Raw genomic sequence first — 22,586 nt, forward strand, 5'->3', positions numbered from 1 at the left:
AACATCAAAATTATATACAAGCTTTTTATCTGTACAATGCACTCAAATATGTCAATGGATTATATGGTCACTGGTTATAATATAATATGCTGTATATACATGCATGCATATGTGGAATCCATGACAGCACAGCTAGCTAATGTATGTTTAGAGACATGAATTTAATGAATTGCCTTTAAAAAGCTCTGTGGGTTCATGCTTGTGTGAGAGGAAGAGGATCGATGGCACCTGCAACCTTCCCCTAGTGTGTTCTGATTCTCTGTAATGTAGCGTGAGCAGCAGTGTGAAGTGAAGCTACAGTGGCTAGCTTCACAACTCTCAGGGGAAAACACATGCCTAAAATAATATAACAGCAAAGAAGACAAAATGCACATTCTATCATCTTTAGCTTAGATCTGGTTTAAATAAATTTAAAAAAAAAGTTGTATAAATGTATAAAATGCAATGTTAAACCTATAATTAATGTTGTTAGCACCGAGGAATTACATCACTGCTTAGGGCAAATATATGAATGAACGAGGTCGTATGGAATACAAATAGGAAACATCTTAGGCACATTGAGCTCAAAGAATAGACTTTTATGAAGACATCAAACGTCTATTTCTACTGTATCCACGTCCACTTCATCAGCAGTGACCCCTGGCTGCATATCAACTGATTCCCTGCCGTCGGGCTGCTCTCTGAGCACGGCGCTCTGTTCTGCAGCTCTTTGCTCCAGGCTGCGTGGAGGAGAACACAACCAGTGTCAGAAATGACTAACAAATTCATGTCTGTTAAACATGTTCATATTTTCATTCACTAAACACATGAACTGACTGCACACATCGTACACTCGTGTGATGGCTGCATTTCAAGCTACGTCAGTACGTATCACCTCTCACCTTTTCAACTGTTTGCTCCCTTTGAGTTCTGTACACGGTTGTGAGATTCGCAGATCTGTAAATACAGATACCAGTTTGTCATTGTGGTCAAAGATGCTAAACTGAGAACTTGTAGCACCTTATGTGCACGTAATGCGGGAGAGTGCGTCAGTGCCTGCGGTGAAACTGCTGACTCAGGATCGACTCTGTGACTTGTCGTACCTTCAGATGCGGCCGGTTTGATGGAGGGCGATCTGGAGCGATTAGTGAGCGAGAGCTGTTTATTAGTGTCAGAGCTGATAAAAGACACTGCGTCTTCTCCCTCAGCTGTGCCCTGGAGAGACGCTCTGTAATAGATGAGAGGCATCCAGCACTCCTCCCTGTTACTGATGCTCTGCTCTCCGGTGTACCGTTGCAGATAGCTATGTCTGGTGAGAGAAGCAGAGGAAACAGCCTTTTTGTTGGAATTTAATTGTTTGATTCGCTAAATATAGTCTATCTGTTCTAAAAATGACTTAAGCAAATCCCACGCCGCGTGTGGCACGGCTCGCTCTTTCAGTGCGGTGCTGATGTACTCACATGGTCTTCTTGTCAGGTTTGAGCAGCTTGCTGGAGAACTCGCTGAGGATGGTGAGGTAAGAGAGGTACGGCGGCGAGTGCTTCTCTGACTGCTGAACAAAACCCTGGAAAACGAACTCGATGCCATCCCTGTGAAGTGTCAGAAACAGAACCATGATTTGTAGGGATGCTTCAGTTGTAGACAGTGCAAAAGTCATGCGCAATGTTCCATTTCTTCATATTAAATTCAATTAAATGATGAAATGCAAACAAATATTTTACTGTGATGGACTGCAAAGTGCCTAAAGATACAACTTAGTTCAGCAACAACCTTATTTCCCCTCTCGTCCGTTCCAAGCACTCAGCATCGGCAGCATGCTAATCACCAGCCTGATCATCTGCACCTGTTTCTTGTTAGATTTTTTTCTTTATGCTCATGAATAATTCTTAGGCCACTGTGTGGATTAACAAACAAAAAGCATTTCTCTGAAACTGCTCAGGTACAGGGACTGAACCTTCAGGAAGTGAGGAGAACTATTCCTCAACACTACATTAAAATAAAATACAAGACAGCATGTTTTTGGAAGAAATATGGGGGGGGGTCAATACTTTTGCACAGCACTGTATGATGCCATGTTAGTGCCCAACTTGACTTGTCCATTCTTCTGCAATGCCCCAAGTCTATGTCCAAGTCCATGACAGACCTGAATTCTGAATAAGAGCTTTACAGGTAAATCAAAGCTCCATGTTATATAATCTATTAGTGCTTTTTGACGTCGTCTATGCTTAAAATAATGATTTATAATCTTTCCAGAAGAGAATATGGTCCGTTTTCAATCTGGATTCTCTCAAGTCATCTCAGGAAATCCTTTACTTCCTATAACCTCTACATCTACTGGATATATATGATTTAATTAGAATTTCTATCATATTGCTAAACAGCACTGAATAATTATCAGCTTATTACATTTAAAACCATCTCAGTGGAAAGGAAGAAATTAAATTTTTATTAGCCATCTGTTTAGCTTGAGCTTCCTGCCAAAAATAATGACATAAAATATGAGACTAAGCTATTAGTTCAATAAAATAACCATCATTCAGTTTAGAGTTTGTAAAACATCTGTGTTCTGCTCATATAAACAAGGTAACCCCAGCCAAAATGTCCCAATGTTAAAAAATATAAAACTTGGAGGAAACATGATTGTCTGTTAACCCTTACATGCCTCATTTAAACTACATATAAAACACCAGGAAAAGAAAAGTCTTTAAGTTAACAGTGAAGCGATGATCAGCATCAGGATCTCTGATGCTGCGTGTGCTGCTGTAGAGACTGAAGCACAGAGTTACCTGTGGATCATGGCCAGAGACTCGCGGGATTTAATCTGATCCCAGCCGAAAGTGAGCGAGAAGCGTCTGGCCAGCTCTTTGATGCTGCTGTAGGTCTGCACTCCTGAGCTGCACACACTCCCAGTGTCCTGCTCCTGCTTCAACCGCAGGTACAGCTGCACACAAGGAGATGTGTTTAAGTACAGTATACAGTATACACCTTCACAGTTTGGTCTGTGTTCTATTCCTAAACATCACATACATGTATGTGTAATGTGTTATCAACTCTTTGTTGCTCCTATATAATAAGCATAATTACTGTAGTCTTTGTTAGAAATTATATAACGTTTTATACTGTCTCTTGACACACAGAGGTAGATAAGGATTGAAGAGGTAAAAAAAACGGATAATAAGATGTGTGAGATATACGTGTCAGATCTAGCATTAAACAATTCAAAGAATGAAGGAGCTGCTCGAACATTCCGCAGAGGGCATATTGGTGGAGGGGTTTTGTGTCTGTGAGATGCTGACAGCTGCAGAGGCCCATCAGTGAGCAAAGGGACACTAAGGACCTGAGATTACTGGAACAGAGGACGGAAAGAGAGTCGAGTAACCTGCTGGAGGCACAGAACCAGGGTGCGTGCGCTTTCAATCTTGTCCATTTGTCGCGTGCGGTTCAGAGTTTCTTTGATGATGTCGCCAAAGTCGTTGTAGTACTGTGGAGAAAACAGAACAGTGGTGGGGGGTACTGCACAGAGGCTCCTAAAGCTTATTCCAATACAGTGAATGAACGTTCAGTATTACATCAGTATTATCCCCAAACAAAAGCTCTGGAAGTGGTTCCTAATGGCAAAAAGTTGGTGAAACCTTCGACTAAAAAACAGCTAGCACTAATCCACCCATACTCTCATGTCCCTCATGCCTGTAAAAAATCCCCCAGTAAGATCCTGACCTGCCCATTCCTGCTTTACAAGCTATATCACAAGTGTCCACAGAAATAAATAATACCTGCAGTGCTGGAGTAGAAATGTGCTGCCCTTCTGTCTGACATGGACTAGACCCCATAAGGACCAGATCAAAGTGTCTGCCTTATCTGTCCGCTTGGCCAGAGAGATTACGTTAGAAATATGCCCATGTCTCTGTTCCGAAAAAATGCTCCTGACCTGACAAATCCTCTACGCCCTGGCCTCGGTGACTGCTGCGTTATACAACACAGTACCAGTGTGTGCTTTGAGAAGGTCTAGCCCAGCTGCTTGTCCTTAAGCCACACAGACATACTGTATAACCCACAGCGATTCCATCCCACACAACAGCCGCCTTTAAGCCTCCATCATTTGCCTTTTAAAACCTATTTCATTGTAGGGAAGGAAGGAAGGAAGGAAGAAGGAAGGGATCATTAAGTAGGCAAACATTTTATAGCTTAAAGAAGTGAACAGTTGTTGGCCAAAAACAGGAAGTATTGCAAATACAGGGTTACCGTCGGCTGCCAACTTACTGTCATTTGCTTTACTTTAAAAGGCATCGTTCACATGGCAGCTGTGTGTGTGTGTGTGTGTGTGTGTGTGTGTGTGTGTGTGAACACGTGAGTGTAAATCAAGAAGATCAAGAAGAATGTTGATGATAGACTGCTGGCTCTGCCATAGCTGAGGCGAATGGGCATTCCAAACATGTCGGCATGTCAAACACTCTTACGCTTTTATGCACACACACTCAGACTGCGGTACATTTATCCTGGCCCACTCATAAATTCGACAGTAAACTGGTGTGCTTATGAGGAAAATTGCCATTTTCTTAATGAACTCAGTAACGCGCTTGCTCCAATTTGACAGTGATTTATAAACTTTCTGGATGTCCTTCATTCCAAACATACAGCAGATCCTAAATAATCAGGAACGGCTGCTGGAAACATTGCAAAAATAAAAATGAAAATCTATTTTTAATCCTGTCTTTAAAATACTTTTATACATTTCCCAAAACTATAACTTCATAGATTCATAAATCTTAATGTGTACATTTTGTTTGCATCTATACGATAATCACACTAGAACAGGACAGTCGATATGCCACAGCAGGGAGCGGACCGTACCCTCATGTAGTGCTTGAAGATTTCAGCAGCCATACTCATCTCAAGCACACTGTGCACTATCAGCTTACAGTACGCAGCCAACAGATTCCTCCGCCTGTGCAAGTCCTCGGGCCAGCTCGCCCCAGCCTTACTCTCGCTGCCTGAAACGCAGCCACACACACGGGTCAAAAATGATGGTGAGATAATAATGAGTAGAACCATGCGACTTAAAAATAAGCTTAAACTTGGTCAGTCCTGAATCATCGCTCTATTGAGAAGAGATTGTTCAATTTAGACTATTTTATCATTCAAAAATAGACTGCGTTTGCGTATGCTGTGTTCTAGGCAGTAGTTCTGCATACGTCTGGTGTTAAGTGCTGAATAACGTTTATTGGGAATAATGTAGACGTTTCGATAGAATAGAACATCTTATACTCATCAGTGCATCACAGTGTGTTCATCAGCTTCAGGAAATATTAATACACATATTAAAGTGGCAAGGCTTGCTCAATCATTACAAGCACAGCATGTAGGACACTCATATGAACGACTCAGATTCTTTTTTTATTATTGTTATTATTTTTTACAATAAAAAACAATAAAAATCAGTCATTGGCTGCTTCTGCGGACATTCAGTTAAAACAATTTGTAAGTAAACACATTACTGGATGTAAAATTTCTCTCTGGTGAGATAAAAAAAACATCTAATCCTTAATTCACGTTTATGAAATTGCAAAAAAAAGTGATTTGGCTTGTGTTGGATGTGTTTAAAGCATTTCCACAGCTGAACAAATAGCTGTCTTAAACCGTATGAACACGACTGTGAATGTGTGCAAGCAGCAGTAAGGACTCTCTGTGATATCTCTGTGACCGCTTCTCAGTGATATCTAACTTGGAGGCAGACTGCCATCTACTGGAAATAGTGCAGTAAGAATCTCTAAGCTTTTTTATCCGAGCGTAAATCATATCTGAATCTCACGAAAAACACTCATTGTTAAATAGACAGACTGAGATAGAATGAGGACGGGAGCTACCGGTGCTGCTGTGGCTGTGAGGATCGGGCCCGGTGAAGACATGCTCTAGGATGAAGCCAAGCAGCGCCTTCTGCAGTCTGGGTTCAGGGGTGTAGAGCAGAGGAGCACCTGCTGATGAATCCCACATCTGTAGCTGGTTACTGTGGGCGACTAGGACGTCGCTCAAACACATGAACGCCTATATGAGGAATAGTGACAGGGAAACACATGTTAGAGTGCAACAAGGAGCCTGGAATGCCAACTATTATAACTGTAAAGATTCAGTTAACACTAGAGGTTTAGGATTAGGATTGGGTAATGTTCTTTCAAATGTTAGTTTTGTTTTACAAAATATATACACACTATTAAGGACCTCAATCTTTAAATACTACTTTATTTATAGCAGAACTTGTTATTTGATTTAGTCTCCTTTAAGGTCTTTATTACACATGGTGTACCACAGACATGCATAGTAGATAATCTGTTGATCGTAAGAGCAAAGCTCATTCAATGAGTTATCTACATTTCATATACGTATCACATCTAAATGCATGACCCACAGTAGCTTAATCCTAAGTCGGGTAAACAAGGAGAGAAGGAATAAGCTCATGTGAAGGGTGACAGTACCTGCTCTCTCACCACTTGCTCTGTGTGTGAAAGACATCTGTGGCATTTTTCACAAAAACCTCGCAACTGACTCCTCTGAAGAACGGCTGACTCCTAAAAAACAGAAAGGCATGATATTTGGAATCATAACACAGGATATTCATTATACGATCCATTCGGCGAACATTAGTAATCGCGTTTAGCGATTATACGACCCTAATTAGTTCATCCCGGTATTTTTAATTGTGTTGAACGGATTTCATTTTCAAATGGTGCCTAAGCTTTTTAATCAGCCCTGAACCGCAGCAACACTCATCCATCCTGCCGCGATTTTTTCTGCCCTCCCTCAACAAACTGATATTAATTGTGATAACTTGTTTGCATTTGTATATATTTTCCCTTTTTTCAGGGGGGGAAGACATTATAATAACATCAGTGTGCCTTATAATAGCGAGGTGGAGACAGAGATAGTGAGAGCACAATGAAGCTAAATAATAGAAGCTGATGGAGGAGCGCTCACTGAATGTGGATGGATGAAAGCATTGTTAGTAGCAGTGCTGCTGGTCCCTCATGTAAACCGTTCTTTCATAATTATACACATGCGCCCGGCTTCGGGGAGGAACCGCCGTTCGAATCTCATTTCAGCCAAATGACTCATTTTAATCGGACAATATCCCAATTTTCTGCTGAACTCATCTTGTTTTCCCCCACAAGCTCCTCTCACTCAAATTCGCCCTCGTTCCCAAGTCAAATGCCACTGACATTAGAATTGCAGATTGGGCCAAAGTCACCGCCTGGGTCTCAAATTACAGCCCACGCTGGCAGTTATTGATGAGGGGGTCGGAGAGTGAAAGCACTCGTTCGGGTGCGACTCCCCCAAGTGAAGGATTTTAATGTTGCTCTCTTACCTACAGCATTCTTAATGGCCATCAATATCTCTGTGTGGAAAGGTTAGGGGTTGGGAAATATGATTACGTTGTGCACCGCATGGAAACATGGGCTTAATAACGACGTCACATTAGAGATTAGCAGAGGAGCCTTCACACAAGAAGGTAGCCATTACGCCCCCTATAATCCATCACCTGAACCTACTCTTTTTCCTAATGCCTCGTGATCAATCGCAGGCTTTTCTCGGTTATTAAAATCCAGTGGACACAACCCAGGGCATTTGAGGGCATCACGGCTGATATTTCAAATGGAATGTAGCAGAATTAAAGGACATGTTGCTTGTGATGGATCATAGAGGAATTGTGTAGACACTAAGTCAGACACACCTGAAAGGCTTGGTTAATTCATCACTCCAAACTCTGTCGGAGTGTAAATATTAGCATTCACGTCTCTAATTCTGATGCCAATGACAAAGAGGAGAGAGTCACAGCATGGCGAAGTTGAGCTTAAGAGAGAATGTCAGAGCAGCTGATGACTAACCCTGGAGGTCGTGCCTTCTCCGAAGCTGTTCAGGTTCCACAGGATGCAGCAGCAGAGGCAGCGCAGAGACTCTGTGATCATCTGAAAGCAAGAGACAGAAGAAAGTTGAGCTTTCATGAAAAACATGCTGCTCAGAAAGTGACTGCTGTAATAAGTGGTGTTACCTCTACTGGCACGCCTCCATGCTGTAACTCAACTACAAGAAGCTTAGAGACCAGCTCATATATGCCCCATTTAGATAGGTCCTGAGCACTGAAACACAAGAGTGATAACAAGAGTAGACGACAGATTGTGTTGGGTATTTTATCTGCAGACATGTAATAGACAATATTTATCCTTAATAAAACTCTCCACTATTTTCCACATAACCTCTATCCATTGCTCAGTGTGGCCAATAATGGACATGTTTGATTGTACTAGAACATAATGCAAACCCTGTTTCCTTAAACTTGCTTAAGTGCAAGTGTTGAGGCAGTCAATAAGCATTAATGCAACACACATTTGTTGAAAACTTATTAAATAAAAAAATGTTGCTTCAAATCTGTATTACTCCTTCCTTCAGAAATAGAAATAAATTATTGAAGGAGACATATAATATATAACCACAGCCACCCTGACCATGATGAAGCAGTTACTGAAAATGCATTAATGTATGAATGTCACAAGAGTTAACATGTTAAAATTAAATTAGAAGAAACAAGAATTGTTTTTAACTACATTGTTCCAAGGTTACCAGCTTTCGAGAAATATTATTTTTATTGTACCCGTTTACTCTTAAGACCTATTATTAATGACTATGGTCATAAGTTTGCATTCTCTCCTCGTCTATACCGCTTTCTTCTGTATACAGAGTCGCGAGGGGCCTGGAGCCTATCCGAGCAGACTTAAAGCACAAGGTGGGGTACACCCTGTACAGGGTGCCAATCCATTGCAGGACACACACACACTACAGGCAATCAGGAGACATCAATTAGCCTAACCTGCATATCTTCGGACTGTTGGAGGAAACCCACCAAGCACTGGGAGAACATACAAACTCTAAGCACACCGAGACGGGAATCGAACCTGGCCGGGAATCGAACCCGGACCCTGGAGGTGCAAGGCAACAGTGCTAACCACTAGGCCACTTTGCCACCGGTCATGAGTTCTCTAGTTCTGAAATTTTTTTACATTACAAATCATAAAGTTTTTATTCCTTCATTTTTTTTTTCAAGTTGGAGTAAATAGGGGATCTGTTTTTTTGTTTAGGCTAAAAAAAGTTCATCCAGTCTTACTTGCTGAAAGCAGTTATTTTTTTCAAAGTGCACAGTATTTCTTCCTTTTTGTCTCCGAATCCAATGCATGCTCCATCCTAAAAACACATTGTAGTGACATTGTAATTAGACCTGTTCCATCATTCTTCCTTTCATGTTTCTACATCACTTTAAGTTTAGAAAATTTTGACTTATGAAACATTTTTGAAATAGTCATATGCCATCTAATGTGCATATGATGTACAATACTCACATTGAGTTCCTCTCGTAAGCATGAGTCCAGTGTATGAGTCCAGCGCTGGATGAGTTGGCCTACAGCAGAAGCGACTAGGTGCTGCCAGTGTAAATCATTCGCACAGAGGTTATGGTATGAGCGAACAGCTGCTTCTAGTAGTGCTGCCTCTGTGTGTGAGTTCACTGCAGCCTCCAACCCAGTGAGCAGTGCCTGCACATACTACAACCACACAAAACAGTGAGACAACCCAACTAGAGGGGGCATGCTACCATATCTATGCAACATACTGGACTTATTTGAAGGGTTAAAACTACTTGTGCTGATCAAACATTTTATTAAGCTGAACACAGAACCTTATTATATGCTGCTGGTGCTAAGACTGGACAAATAATGCTAACCTCCATGAATTCTTCTACATGCAAGTCATACCTACAAAAGTACACTGACCCCTCACTTTATTAGAAACACCTGATAACCTGCATTATATAATCAGCTAATCATGCTGCAGCAGGATAATGCATAAAACAATGCAGATAGAGGTCAAGAAATTAATGAAATGTTCACATCAAACAATAGAATTAAAAACATGTGATGTCTGCAACTTTAATCATGGCATGGTCTTTTGTGCCAGGTGGGCTGAGATAAGTATTTAACTTTTAAGTTTTAAGTTACAAAATATAACTGCTGATATTTTGGAATTTTAATGAGAAAACATCCTATTATTTCCCCATTCTGATTTCTGATGTGAAGATTTATTAAAGCTCTTGATCTGTGTATGTACGATTTTATAAATTGTGCTGCTGCAATGATTGGATAGTGTACTTACAGATAGTGTCCCTAATAAAGTGGACAATGCATGTATATAGTATGAGCAAACTAACCTCTGTGTATTCATCACCACAGGTGTCCATTTGAAAGTACTGAGGTATTTTGAGGAAAGAGGTAAGTTTTTCATCATCTTCCGAGTACTAAAACACAGGCAAATAATAATGTCAGATCACAGATTTACTGCATACAGAAAGAGAGTATAAGAAATACATGCAACATTTTTCATACCTTGGATAACAGAGCAGGTAGCACCTTTAAAAAATGTTCTGTAAGTTTTGCACAGTCGTCTGTCTGTAACCTCTTCTCTTTTGTACTGATCACCTAAAGAGTAACAACAGCATATTCCTGAGCAGTCTGCTTCACACTCTATATACACACTCTCACGTACTCTCTTTGACGCATTGTTATCAGTTTGTAGATTTAAATGGTGACTATTCTGCATGCTCTCAAGTGGAGTTTGGTGTTCCACAGGGTTCAGTTTTAGGCCCACTGCTTTTTTCTCTTTACATGCTTCTCTAGGGAACATAATTCCTAAGCATGGGATTTGTTTTCACTGTTATGCTGATGACACAGTTTTATGTCTCAACAAAAAGAGATGAGAAAAAAAGGTTGAGCAATGTGTGAGGGACATAATAAGATAGTTAACTTCCTTCTGCTTATCCTGACAAGACAGAAGTTCTTGTTGTAGGACCATATGTGGCTAGAAGTAAGCTGTAACAGTGAAATTACAATGTAACTTTAGATGGCCTTTCTATTCCATCAAGTGCAACAGTAGACCAGAAGACCTTGGTGTGGTTGTAGATTTTAGTATTTCATTTGAAGCTCATGTAAATAATTTTATCAGGATAGCATTCTTTCATCTCAGAAATATTGCCAAGATAAGAAATGTATTTTGACTTAACAATGCAGAAAAATAGTTCATGCTTTTATTATCTTAAGCTTGGACTATTGTAACACCTTACTGTCTGATTGTTCAACTAGGTGCATAAACAAGCTTTAGCTAGTCCAGAATGCAGCAGCAAGAGTCCTCACTAGAACCAGAACATACAAGCACTTCACCTCTATCTTATCCACACTGCATTGGCTCTCTGTGAAATATTGCATCAATAAAAAAAAAACTACTTTTGACGTATAAAGCATTAAATGGTCTCAATACCTGCAATACCTGAGTAAACCGCTAGTGTCTTACAATTAGCCATAACTAATTCGATCAAAGGATGCAGGCTACTTGTCAGTACGAGGTATTATGAAAACTACAGCAGGGAGGGAAGCTTTTTCTTATGAAGGAATCATGGACACAGAGTATTGTGGTAAACTGGTATGTTTAGATGCTGTCTTCCCCACTCTCATTGATCACTCAGGTTTGTTGATAGTGAAGTGATTGGTTGCTTTACATCCCAGAGAGCCTCATGTCTGTAATTCCTTCTGGCTCTTCCTTTTAGTTATGCTGTCATAGTTAGTCCTGCCAGAGTCCCTGCTTGCACTCTGCACTAAATATACATTCACCTTATACACTGTGTGACTGTGACCATACGTAACTGCCATCTCTCCTTCTTTTTTGCTTTCTTTTTTCTCTCTTCTCCTCTCTCTCCCTATCTCTGTTTCCCTCTATCTGTCTCTCTGTCGAGCTACATATGTCGCTTCTAATCTGCCAGTGATTCAGATCCCCTCTGCCCTCTGGACCTGTCTGACTCATCCTGGTGTCCCACTTCAGTTTGAAGATGTAGTCGCATGGATGCCCTGGGATGTAGTCGCGTGGTCTGCTTGGGATGCGTATGGTGACTGAGGACTGCTCCACTTTACCATGAAGACGGTCCTGGCCTGGGCTGATGCAGACAACTGTTCTCTGAGCAATTGTGAGAGCAGTTGCTCAATAGTTCAGGACTGGAGATTCCTGCAGTATACCTGAGTCTGGATAACCTGGACTCCATATTAATTTAAAGACATCAACTGTTAGATTGAACTTTCAGCCACCTAATGCACAGAATGACTGCAGATCAATCTGTTATCACCTACTGTATATTAGGATGGGTTCCCTATTAAGTCAGGTTCCTCTCAAGGTTTTTTCGTATTGCCATCTAAAAAAAAGTTTTTCCTTGCCACTGTCACCCTTGGCCTGCTTATCAGGGACAATCTAATCATTTTGATTTCTCCAGATACTCAGGTTAGGCTAATAAGCGTTTCCAAAATTGCCCGTAGTGTGTGAATTAGTATGTGAGTGTGTGTATGTGTGTGCCCTGGGATAGATTGGCACCCTGTCCAGTGTGTACCCTGCCCTAAGCCTCCTGGGATAGGCTCCAGGTTTCCACGACCCTGAATACATGATAAAGCGGTATAGAAGATGAGTGAGTGAGTGAGTGAGTGAACTATAGTAACAGCCACAAACACATCATAATTAATGTCACTAACAATGTAAAAACTAAATAATCTTACTGCAATGACAAGATTTAGTAAAGGAATCTCAAGCAATCTGAATTAAATTTTCTCAGAGCTAAATGTGTGAAGATTAAGGAAAGCAGAATCTAACTTTCTTCCCCGTGCTTCTTCCTGCTAGTGGAGGTCCCTCAGCAGCCTGCCTCACGGACGCCAAAAGAACCTCGATCACCCGAGCCTCCTCAGCACTGCTTAAAGCTGTAAAAAAACAGACATACTGTATACAATCCCACAATGGTTAAACCAATTAAGAAAAAAGTGTTACTTAGGCCGGGCTCACTGCAGAGCTAAGTACTAGCCTTGCTCCGATGAGGAAGGATAAGATGTAAGAAGGGAGGTAAAAAAAGCCCAGTCCTTCAGAAGAGCACCACAACTATCCCACAGACTGTCCACCAGATACAGCACATGCTGGTGCAGCTACATCACACAACAGGAGACAGAATTAAAAAAATAATCAATCAATTTTCCTCCAAAACCCAGTTACTGACAGCTACCAGACAGGAAAGGCTAAGGAAGGTGAGGGCTAACCCAAGTTTTCAGTTAACACATCACTCCACCTGATATTTTAAGGTGCTACTTAAAGTATGTTGCATCACAGTGCAGATAAAGGTACTTTGGGGAGACTCGAACTGTCCTGTTCCATATACAAGAATTAACAGACTAACTCCATCCTTCCCAAATAGGAAGTGGGACCAATAAAAACATTTAATGGACTTTTATCCACATAAGGTAAGAACATGCAAAAGTACTATAAAAAAACTAATACCCACTGGTTATTACCTGGTTCTCAGTATGGAAGTGAATAAGGGCTTGGACACGGGCCAGGGTGATCTCCCTGTGTATGTCCTCCTCCGATGTTCCTGCTTTCATCACTGGCACTGCAGGATTACTGAGTACCCTGAGGGAACATTTTAAAATGCTCCATAAACAGCAGTCACATTTCGTGCTAATGCTTTTTAATATAAAAATTATAGAATGACTCCAAACTAGTAAAGAATAGCAAAGATTAATTTCTTGCTTAACTTATTTAAGTGTAAACTAAATATACAGTGGGGCTTTGGATTGCGAGTAACTTGGTCTGCAAGCGTTTTGCAAGACATTGCAATAAATTGACATTTTTTATTCAAATTTAATGCTGAGACATCAATACAAGTCACTTGCTCCAGTCTTTTAAAGAAGTCGTAAAGCTTAGCTCGAGGTTTGGAAGTCAACGGAGAGTGCACGGCATTAACAAAGAGAGTGGCATGTGGGGGGGCATCGCTATGCGAGACTTCAAAAGCGTAACCACTCTATGACCGCCTACAGAGGGACAGCCGCAGAGGTCTGCACAAGCTGCCACGGCACTTTCAGATGTTTAAGCCCCCTTCCCCAGTCGGGAACGCTGCTGATGTTACTGGAGGAGCGACAGCTGATGTTGGCTATGTCACGTTTGCCTCCCGGACTGGGCGGGGCCAGTTGGGTGTGATACAAACGTGCCACTGAGGAGCCCGTGAGCATCTGTCTCTCTGTCAAGCTACATGTGTAGTATCACCACTCTCCATGTGAGTCCACTTCGCCACACTGCCGCTTCCATCGCTCTTCAGCCAAACTGGGCACTACCTCCTGGATCTGCACGTGCACATCCTCACTCCTTTCCTCCACCTGAATTCCCTTCATTCATTTTCCGAATAACACTACCCTGCTAAGACCACGTCTCATGTCTATGTGTCTGTGGTGCGCCCCGATTTAAAGAACTTACACACAATAGGAGCTTTCATTAATTTTATCATATTAATTCTAAATTAATTTTTTGTTAATGTTGTGAATAATCCACTAAATAAGGTTAGTTAAGGCTAGCTAAGATTTAACTCTGACTCTAACGTAACAAGCTTTATACATTTCCAGTTTCCTACTTGCAGTTTTCTCTATAGTCAAATCTAAAAGTCTAGAATCATTACTTAATTGAACTCACTTCATGAAGAGAAATTCACCAGCCAGGACTGCAAGTGGTCGATGAGTTGAGTATACAAACTGAAATATGTGCTTGTAGTCAGCCTGGCTCAGCACGTCATCACAGGACCTGCCACAGTAAAAACGGTTTGGATGGTAAGCCTGCTTTATAACATCCAGTATGTATTTTAGCTAACAAGGGTTCTGAAGAAAGGTAAAATAAAAGAGAAAGAAAGACTTACTGAGCAATTGACATCAACAGCCTCATTGCCTGCACTGCTACCTCATGATCCTTATCCAAAGTCATGGAGATCATTCTCTCCTGTGGAAAAACACAACACAGAGTTGACTTACAACTACTCTAAATCCTAAAATCCTATCCTTCACCATCCACTATCTGAGAACAGCCTCATGTGATGTGATCAACATACATACTGTATGCATGTAGTAGCACAGTAGAACTGAATTTGCTTGCCATAGTTTAAGTGAACTGTTGACTAAAGCTACTAGAAGTACAGTAGTATATTGCCTTTATATCACAGCTCTGCTGAATTCTTGATTCTAATGGGTCATTCCCATTCCAAATAGGAAATTCTAGATAAACTGACTATAAATGAGATATTTTTACTTCCCATTATGTCTTTTCTTGCAGTTAAAGTTACAGTTTTCCTACAGAATGCATATAAATATACAGTATATTATTTACATTTACACCCTATTCTTTACAACAATAAAAGTTAAAACCTATGGTACTGTACCTTAAATCGACTGGTGAAAAGGTCCATTTTCGAGCTGAGATTAACATCCTGATAAAGTCCCTGCAGACCCAACACACACTTCAAGCGCACATCAGGTTGCTGTAAAGATAAAACATGAACGCATGAAAAAAGCTACAAACCAAATACATGTAAGCCAGTTACAGGCTTAGCCTTAACATTAGGCAATAGAATAAAATCCATGACCCTTATATGAGTACATATTAAGGATATATAGACAGTGTAGTTGGGAGGACTACTACAATATCATGTCCTAATACCAGGACATTTAGGTCCCAAGAGGTAAATTCAGTGTAACGGTGTATTTAACAAATTTAGCACAGAAAACAAGCAATATCAGTTAAAACGGAGACACACCTTATCATGCATCATCCAGCCTACATACTTTAGATAGGTATCATTAAGAAACACTGCACTGTAAAGCTTCATCCATACAGTCAGTTCCTCTACACAGATCGCCCTGATCTCAGGTATCACATCTCTGCCAAAATAGGTAAAAACACATTTGTTAAATGTCATTGAATAAAGTAATCAAGGGAAAGAAGATTTAAAGGCTGTATTACATAATCAGACTACCTGTATCTTTTAAGAAACACTCCCTTAAAAATAGCATCCATCATGTCTTCTATTTCAAGCTCTCTATCCTTTAGCTGAAACAGTATAAAGTTTAAATTTCAGACACTTTTATTTCAAGCTCAGTATACCTCACTTAACTAACAATACTTTTGAATGTTTTGCCTCACCTCAGTAATCGTCTTCTGGATCTTGTCCAGCCGTGGTGAGGCTCGCCTGCTAAACACCTTGGTCATCTCAACCTCACAGAGTTTCTGGTTGTTCTCCACACTAACATTGAGGTTCAGTGCCACGTTCACTAGAGCGCTGAGCAACTTCACCGCTACAGGACCACATGAGAATGAAGAAACCAAAATCAAGAAGAAAAAAGTTAACATCCCACTCTATACCTGCTGTAAGTGGTAGACATGATACAAGAGTCTGAAACAGTCAAACAGGAACAACGAGATTCAGTGTCTAGAGAGTCACCTGCCAGTGTGCATGTGTGTCTGAAGGCACGCATGTGCGATGCCGAGAGCTCAGTCAGCAGAGAGATGAGTGTATTCAGGAGGTAGTTGTCAAAGATCACACTATATTGACACTGCGATATCAGCACTGAGACGAACTCACAAAAGTGAGAGCGGAACTTTTTCCAGTACAAACCAGACATAACAAGAGGATACTCGCCATTGTCCTGAGGAGCAGAAAGGAAAAGGCAAGACAGGACAGATCAGGGAAATTTAAAATAATTATTTTGCTTATGATATATTTTAAAAGATCATACGTCTTCAAAAGTAATGTTTACACTTACAATGTCCAACGGCCATGTGACAGTCAGTATCCATGGAAATGCCAGAAATCTTTTATATTGCAAACCTGAGCTCTGTAATTCATAATTTAAAAAGCGATAAAATTTTTCCTTAAAATCACATACATGCTAGGCCTAGGCAGTATGTTGACTTTTTAAAATATATTGAACATATCTTGAACTGAGCTACAGGATAAGATAATACTATTTAGATCTTCAGAGTTGAATGTGGCATTATACATATAATACAACCTAAGAAAAGGAGACGGAAATCAGATCGCACCTCATCCAGGTCCTCTACCATTTTGCTCATGACATCAGAATCTTTCTTGCTCTGAAAAATCTCAGCAGTGACCACCCCTAAAGAAATGTAAAACATATCAACATACGGCACAACTTGAGGGTGTGCTTAGGTAACTGTATATGATTTCCCTAGTAGCACCTAGAGGAGCGGCTAGCGCTTTCCTCTGAGTGTGTTACTCCGCCCCTAATGGTGCGTGAGCAAGCAGTTCGAAAAGATGCAGTCGGCTGACGTCACGCGGTTCGGAGGAAACACGGCCTCCCGATTTAGTGGTAGTAGTAGCAGCCTTAATGTGGGAGCCCCCTAGTGACAGGGAGGAATTGGCTACGACTAATATTGGGGAGAAAAAAAAAAAATATATATATATATATATATATATATATATATATATATATATATTTAAAAAATAATACATCTACCATATATACTATATGCATATACTACTGTATTTCATTTGGGCGGCACGATGGCTTATCGGTTAACATTATCGCCTAGCACCACCAGGATCTGGGTTTAATTCCCGCCACAGTGTGTAGGGAGTTTGCATGTTCTCTCCGTGCTTGGTGGGTCTCCTCCAGGTACTCTGGTTTCCTCTCACAGTCCAAAGACATGCAGATTAGACTAACTGGTGTTCCAAAATTGCCCAGAGTGTGTAAATATGTGTGTGTGCCCTGCGATGGATTGGCACCCCTTCCTGGGTATACCCCACCTTGTGCCCTAAGTTCCCTGGGATAGGCTCCAGGCCCTATGCGACTCTGTATACAGGATTAAGTGGTAGACAACGAGTGAGTGAGTGTTTTATTTGGGACGTTGCCAAGCCGACTTTGAGAATTTATTTTATTAGAGCAAAATTCAAAAGGGTCAAAATTGAGTGGAAACATTATAGTAGTTACATTCACCAAAATAATTATTTATATGATGTTCCTTGTTTATTGTATATGTTAAGACTTATCAGAGCTGACACCTAAGACCATCAGACAACAGAATATTTTTTAGAAAACCAATGAAAGAAATGTCAGGAATGTTCTCAGTGAATGTCTTACCTTTGCATCCTGAACACTGAATGAAGAAGCTGATGAGGTCAAGCAGGGCTGGTTCCCTGTCTGCAACATAAGCCTCAATCCAGTCATCGACCACAGCCTTTGCATTAGATTCAGACACAAATGCTACAATCACAACATGCAACCTCAAACAACCTTAAGCAAAAATAGACAAGATTTGAACTGTTAGGCATTTATGCCTGAATAAGGTTCCTCAGCACATACCTGCATGGCGCTTCTGCCCATAGTGACCACCTCAAACAAAGTGAAGGCTTCCACGCCTCCATGTTTAAGCTGCTCATTCTCTGTTGTGTCTAAGGTCCCATTGTTGGTCTTTGAGAGTTTCTGCTTAGCATTCTCTGAGCCGTCTCGGGCTTTCCTCTTTCCTCTCTACACAAAATACTACACAGTCACGTCTTTTTTTTGGCAAGAGCTTTAAATATGAATCTATCTGTTTGGGTAGAGAAGGTCTGCATAGTTTATTGTAATTCAGTATTTTCATGAAGTGGACCTAGGTAGATCTTGGGTGACATGAAAAAATACAGTATCAGGTCTTACCACATTCTTCTTTCTGTTTTCGTTTCTTACACTAGGGGCATGATTCACAGATGTGCAGGAAGAGACATCAACACTAGTGTTCTCTCTTTAAAAACATATTTATCACATGTTAATCATTTGCGGAATAGATATTTTTGCACTCAGCTATAAAAAGAAGAGCAAAAGGTTTATCTCTTACTTTTGCACTGTTCTTGAGCGTAACGTTGGTTCTGCTATCATCTCTTCTCAGATCATTTTTGTGCTACTGGCTTCCTGAGGTTTACATCTTTTGAATTACTGTAGAACAACACAAAAAGTGTTTATAAAAAATATATACTATTCACAATTCATGAGTGTTGTGCGTACGTGCTAATGAAAATAATGATGGACTATTTGTAACGGTGTAGTATTAGATTAATACATGCTGGGTTAAGGGACTATACCAGGCATCACTAAGGACAAGGACTTTTCATCACAGAATGCTTTAGTATGGTTTTGTAACCACAAACTAACAGTGCTGGAACATTCACCTAACATTCACACACACACACAAATAAACTGAAAGATTGCAACAAAATTATCTGACATCTTATACCCCAACCCTTCAGGATTTTATTCCCTGTATACTTCAGTAGATGTCTATTCACTATATGTGTACACTTTCAGTATGTTTAAATTCTGTTGCACTTTACATTCTATATCTTTCACCGGGTGTAGATTCTAGACTATTGTGCAATGGATCATATATTTTTCAACATGTGTATAACTTATTTAATTTTCAACATACAGTATTTACATACTGTTACACTCTTGCATTATATACAAATCCATATATGTGACTTTGTGCAATTACTTATTAATTTTAAGTAGTGCTGTAAAAGAACTGTGCAATACTGACCTGTGTATTAAGAATATCTATACATTTAAATCAAATCAAATCACTTTTATTGTCACATCACGTTACTGGTACACTGGTACAGTACATGTGAGTTAAATTCGTGTGTGCAAGCTACACAAGCAATAGTGGTGTACAATTACAAATACAGTAGTAGTATTGTGCAGGTATTATAAAAAAAAGGATTTATAAATCAATACTGTACTGTACTGTACCCCACATGCCTCTTCTACCTTATACAGTACATCACAATACTATTAAATAAATGAGGTTTTTTTTACATATTGATTGAGTGTGTTAGGTTGAGTTGCACTGTATGGACTGCTCTAACTGCACTGTACTGATACAGTATAATGACAATACAGAATCCTGAATCAGTGTGTTATGGGAAAGTTTTTCAAACGGTGCTTTCAGTTTTTAGTTTCTGTATAAAGACAGACTGAATAAACTGTATTCTGCATTTAACATGGGAGTCTGTATTCTCCAAAACCAACAATGAATAAACCAAAAAAACTAACTGATAACGATAATAAATACAAAGTAGTGTGTGTGTGGGAACAGCGCTGATAAGGTAAAGGTTGGAAAAACGTTATGAATCAGTTCTAACACAAACAAACAATAGGAGACGAAATGATAACGTTATGGAAACTTTCAGTATTTGCTGAGGTCGTGCTGTGATAAATAAACAAAATGTTACAGAAATATACTGTGTTTCTGTTGTTATCCCTGTTATTAACAAACAACGCGTGAAAACAGAAAACCTGCTTGGAAATGGACCCATCTGATTGGTCAGTGAGGCGTCAGTAAAGAGAAAGTAAACCGCTGATTGCGCAGTGTAACTGTCACTCAGTCTGAGCCCGCCCCTATGTTCCTCTTCCCCTTAGCGTTTACTACACAACCACAGACAGTAACGAAGCCGCTCCACCTTCACTATTCACACATGTTTCAGGAAATGAGTGTACAGTGTGTCCCGGATGCCTTCAGATTCTAAACGTAGCGCAGTAAATATTACACTGATTAACCGAGAAATATCCTGCTGCTGCCGCTACATTCGACTGACCGACTGGTAAAAAAAAAAAAACATTAAGGATTTAAATACGACTATACAGCTTGCATACACACATAAAGTGCTACATAAAAATCTCCTTACCAGTACGGGGTGAAACTGGCGCGAGACAATCTGTCTTAAAGACAAGAGATGAACCGCGGCTACAGCGTGCCACCTAGTGGTGAAGGCGCTCTGTGCGGAAGTACGTCACAGGTTGTGAACCTGACACTCTCACAATTATAATCTGTAAAAAAAAAAAAAGGAAGGAAAAAAAAAAGAAAATATGTCACGTGATTTTTTTAAATAGTAAATAAATAGTGTGATTCGATTTGTTAGAAGCTGCAAATCAGGCATCCTGGAATAAATGGCAAGAGTTCAGGTTGTGAAATATACTTTATTAATTGTATTTGTGAATTATTAATCACCAGAAGTAATGTCTGTAAACAAGCCTCACTGTAAAACAACAGCAGGAACTAACCATATTAACAGTTCATTCTCTCACAGATTACTCTTTTAATAGATCTTTTTCAAGTTAATGATGGTTAACTAATGATGCCTTGAGGCTATCGGTAAATAATAGAAATCATAATAATACAGTAATAATAGTAATTGTTATTATTACTATTATTATTATCCATTTATTCACCTTAAATACTGCTTATCCTGTATACAGGGTTGCGGCAGGGCTTGGAGCCTATCCCAGGAGACTTGGGGTACGAGGCGGGATACACCCTGGACACTGTGGCAATCCATCGCAGGACACACACACCACTGCTTACACACTACAGGCTATTTGGGAACACTATTTAGCCTAATCCTCATGTCTTTGACCTGTGGGAGGAAACCCACAAGCACAGGGAGAAAATGCATTCCATGCACACAGACCCTGATGTGGGAATCGAACCTTCTACCCTGGAGATGTAAGGCCACAGTGCTAACCACTATGCTGCCTAAAAAAAATTATAATTAAAAAAAATAAATGAATAAAAATCAAAATATAAATAAAGAGGGTTTATGCCAATGTAATCCTTAGTGCAGTGTGTATGTAATAATGTGTGTAAAGGCAACTTGGTAATGTTCTGCCAGGAGACCTTGGGATCTGCCATTCATGTGGATGCATGTATCATATACCTTAACATTGTTGAAAACAAAGTACAGTGAAACTTTGAATTCTAAGCATAATTCATTTCAGAAGCGTATTCATATATCAAAACACTTGTAAATTAAAGCAAATTTTCCCCATAAGAAATAATGAAAATTTAAATTATTAGTACCACAACCCAAAAAAATATATACAATATATGTAAATATAATTAATACAAAATATAAAGTAAAAATAAAACAAATTAACCTGCAACGTTAACCTTTGAAAAAAGTAAAAATAAATCCAGACAGATAAGTCATTCCATTAGTGTTTGTGTCCACACGCACTGTGTATGTGTGTGCGTGTGCGCACAATCGCTGTATATGTGTGAAGCTAAAGTAAGACGATAGGAGGAATGAGTGCATCCACCCCTCCCTCCTTTCGTATTTGAGAGGGGGGAGGACTACTGTGTGGGAAGACTTTCACACACACACACACATTTGAGAGGGGGGAGGACTACTGTGTGGGACGACTTTCACACACACACACCTACACACACACACATACTAATGGAAACACTGCTTTATCAGAAGAATAAACCAAAAAACCTCTCTATTGACACTCGAGCTTGCATGCACACTAATGGAATCACTGCTGTAAAGTAAAAAAATTAACCTGCACTTTTTCCTTTAAAAAGAATTGCGATAGAGCAGTGTTTCCATTAGAGAGTGTAATAAGTAACGGAATCAGTGCAGGCTGACAGACAGAGAGATAAAATAGATCTTTAACCTCTCTAATGAGACTTGCTTTTGCTTTATGTGCATGCACACGTGTTATAATAAACATCCGCGTGTAAAAGTATGACTTTCACACACAAATATAGAAACACAAAATAAAAGATGCTTTTACAGTGTTATAGTAAACAGTACATATGCGCACAGATGTTGACTTATATGGGTGAGAGACGCACTTAGACCGAGCATGGGAGATGATTACCCACAATTCCGCAGC

At 40.0% G+C, this 22,586-nt stretch overlaps 1 protein-coding gene across 2 annotated transcripts; it reads right to left on the minus strand.

Moving 5' to 3' along the window:
• Window positions 1-142: 142 nt before the first annotated feature.
• On the minus strand, window positions 143-20,697 carry si:ch211-269e2.1 (cohesin subunit SA-2). Of its 2 annotated transcripts, XM_053495874.1 has the most exons (32): window positions 20,594-20,697; window positions 18,748-18,845; window positions 18,570-18,654; window positions 18,237-18,401; window positions 18,015-18,111; window positions 16,954-17,030; window positions 16,674-16,745; window positions 16,352-16,556; window positions 16,054-16,205; window positions 15,887-15,960; window positions 15,668-15,791; window positions 15,293-15,391; window positions 14,777-14,856; window positions 14,557-14,664; window positions 13,386-13,503; window positions 12,905-13,022; window positions 12,700-12,803; window positions 10,401-10,493; window positions 10,226-10,312; window positions 9,363-9,563; window positions 9,131-9,207; window positions 8,021-8,108; window positions 7,857-7,937; window positions 6,450-6,542; window positions 5,844-6,021; window positions 4,831-4,970; window positions 3,359-3,460; window positions 2,766-2,920; window positions 1,440-1,568; window positions 1,083-1,288; window positions 882-936; window positions 143-719 (listed from the first exon to the last, which is right to left on the minus strand). In XM_053495874.1, the coding sequence occupies exons 2-32, from the start codon at window positions 18,786-18,788 to the stop codon at window positions 590-592; spliced, it is 3,534 nt and encodes a 1,177-aa protein (XP_053351849.1). In that variant the 5' UTR covers window positions 18,789-18,845; window positions 20,594-20,697; the 3' UTR covers window positions 143-589. The 2 variants fall into 2 exon arrangements, with proteins under 2 accessions (XP_053351849.1, XP_053351850.1); XM_053495875.1 differs by lacking the exons at window positions 18,748-18,845; window positions 20,594-20,697 and having other exon boundaries at window positions 18,237-18,462.
• Between the last annotated feature and the right edge of the window lie 1,889 nt (window positions 20,698-22,586).

The sequence above is a fragment of the Clarias gariepinus genome, chromosome 5 (genome assembly GCF_024256425.1).
Source record: "Clarias gariepinus isolate MV-2021 ecotype Netherlands chromosome 5, CGAR_prim_01v2, whole genome shotgun sequence".
NCBI lineage: Eukaryota > Metazoa > Chordata > Actinopteri > Siluriformes > Clariidae > Clarias > Clarias gariepinus.

Coding starts and splice junctions, on each gene's coding strand:
- si:ch211-269e2.1 (XM_053495874.1), bottom strand. CDS start 18,788: ATGATAGCAGAACCAACGTTACGCTCAAGAACAGTGCAAAA. Junction 14,857..15,292: donor TTTTCACCAGTCGATTTAAG/GTACAGTACCAT, acceptor GTTTTTCCACAG/GAGAGAATGATCTCCATGAC. Junction 13,023..13,385: donor ACTTCCATACTGAGAACCAG/GTAATAACCAGT, acceptor TGTGTGATGTAG/CTGCACCAGCATGTGCTGTA.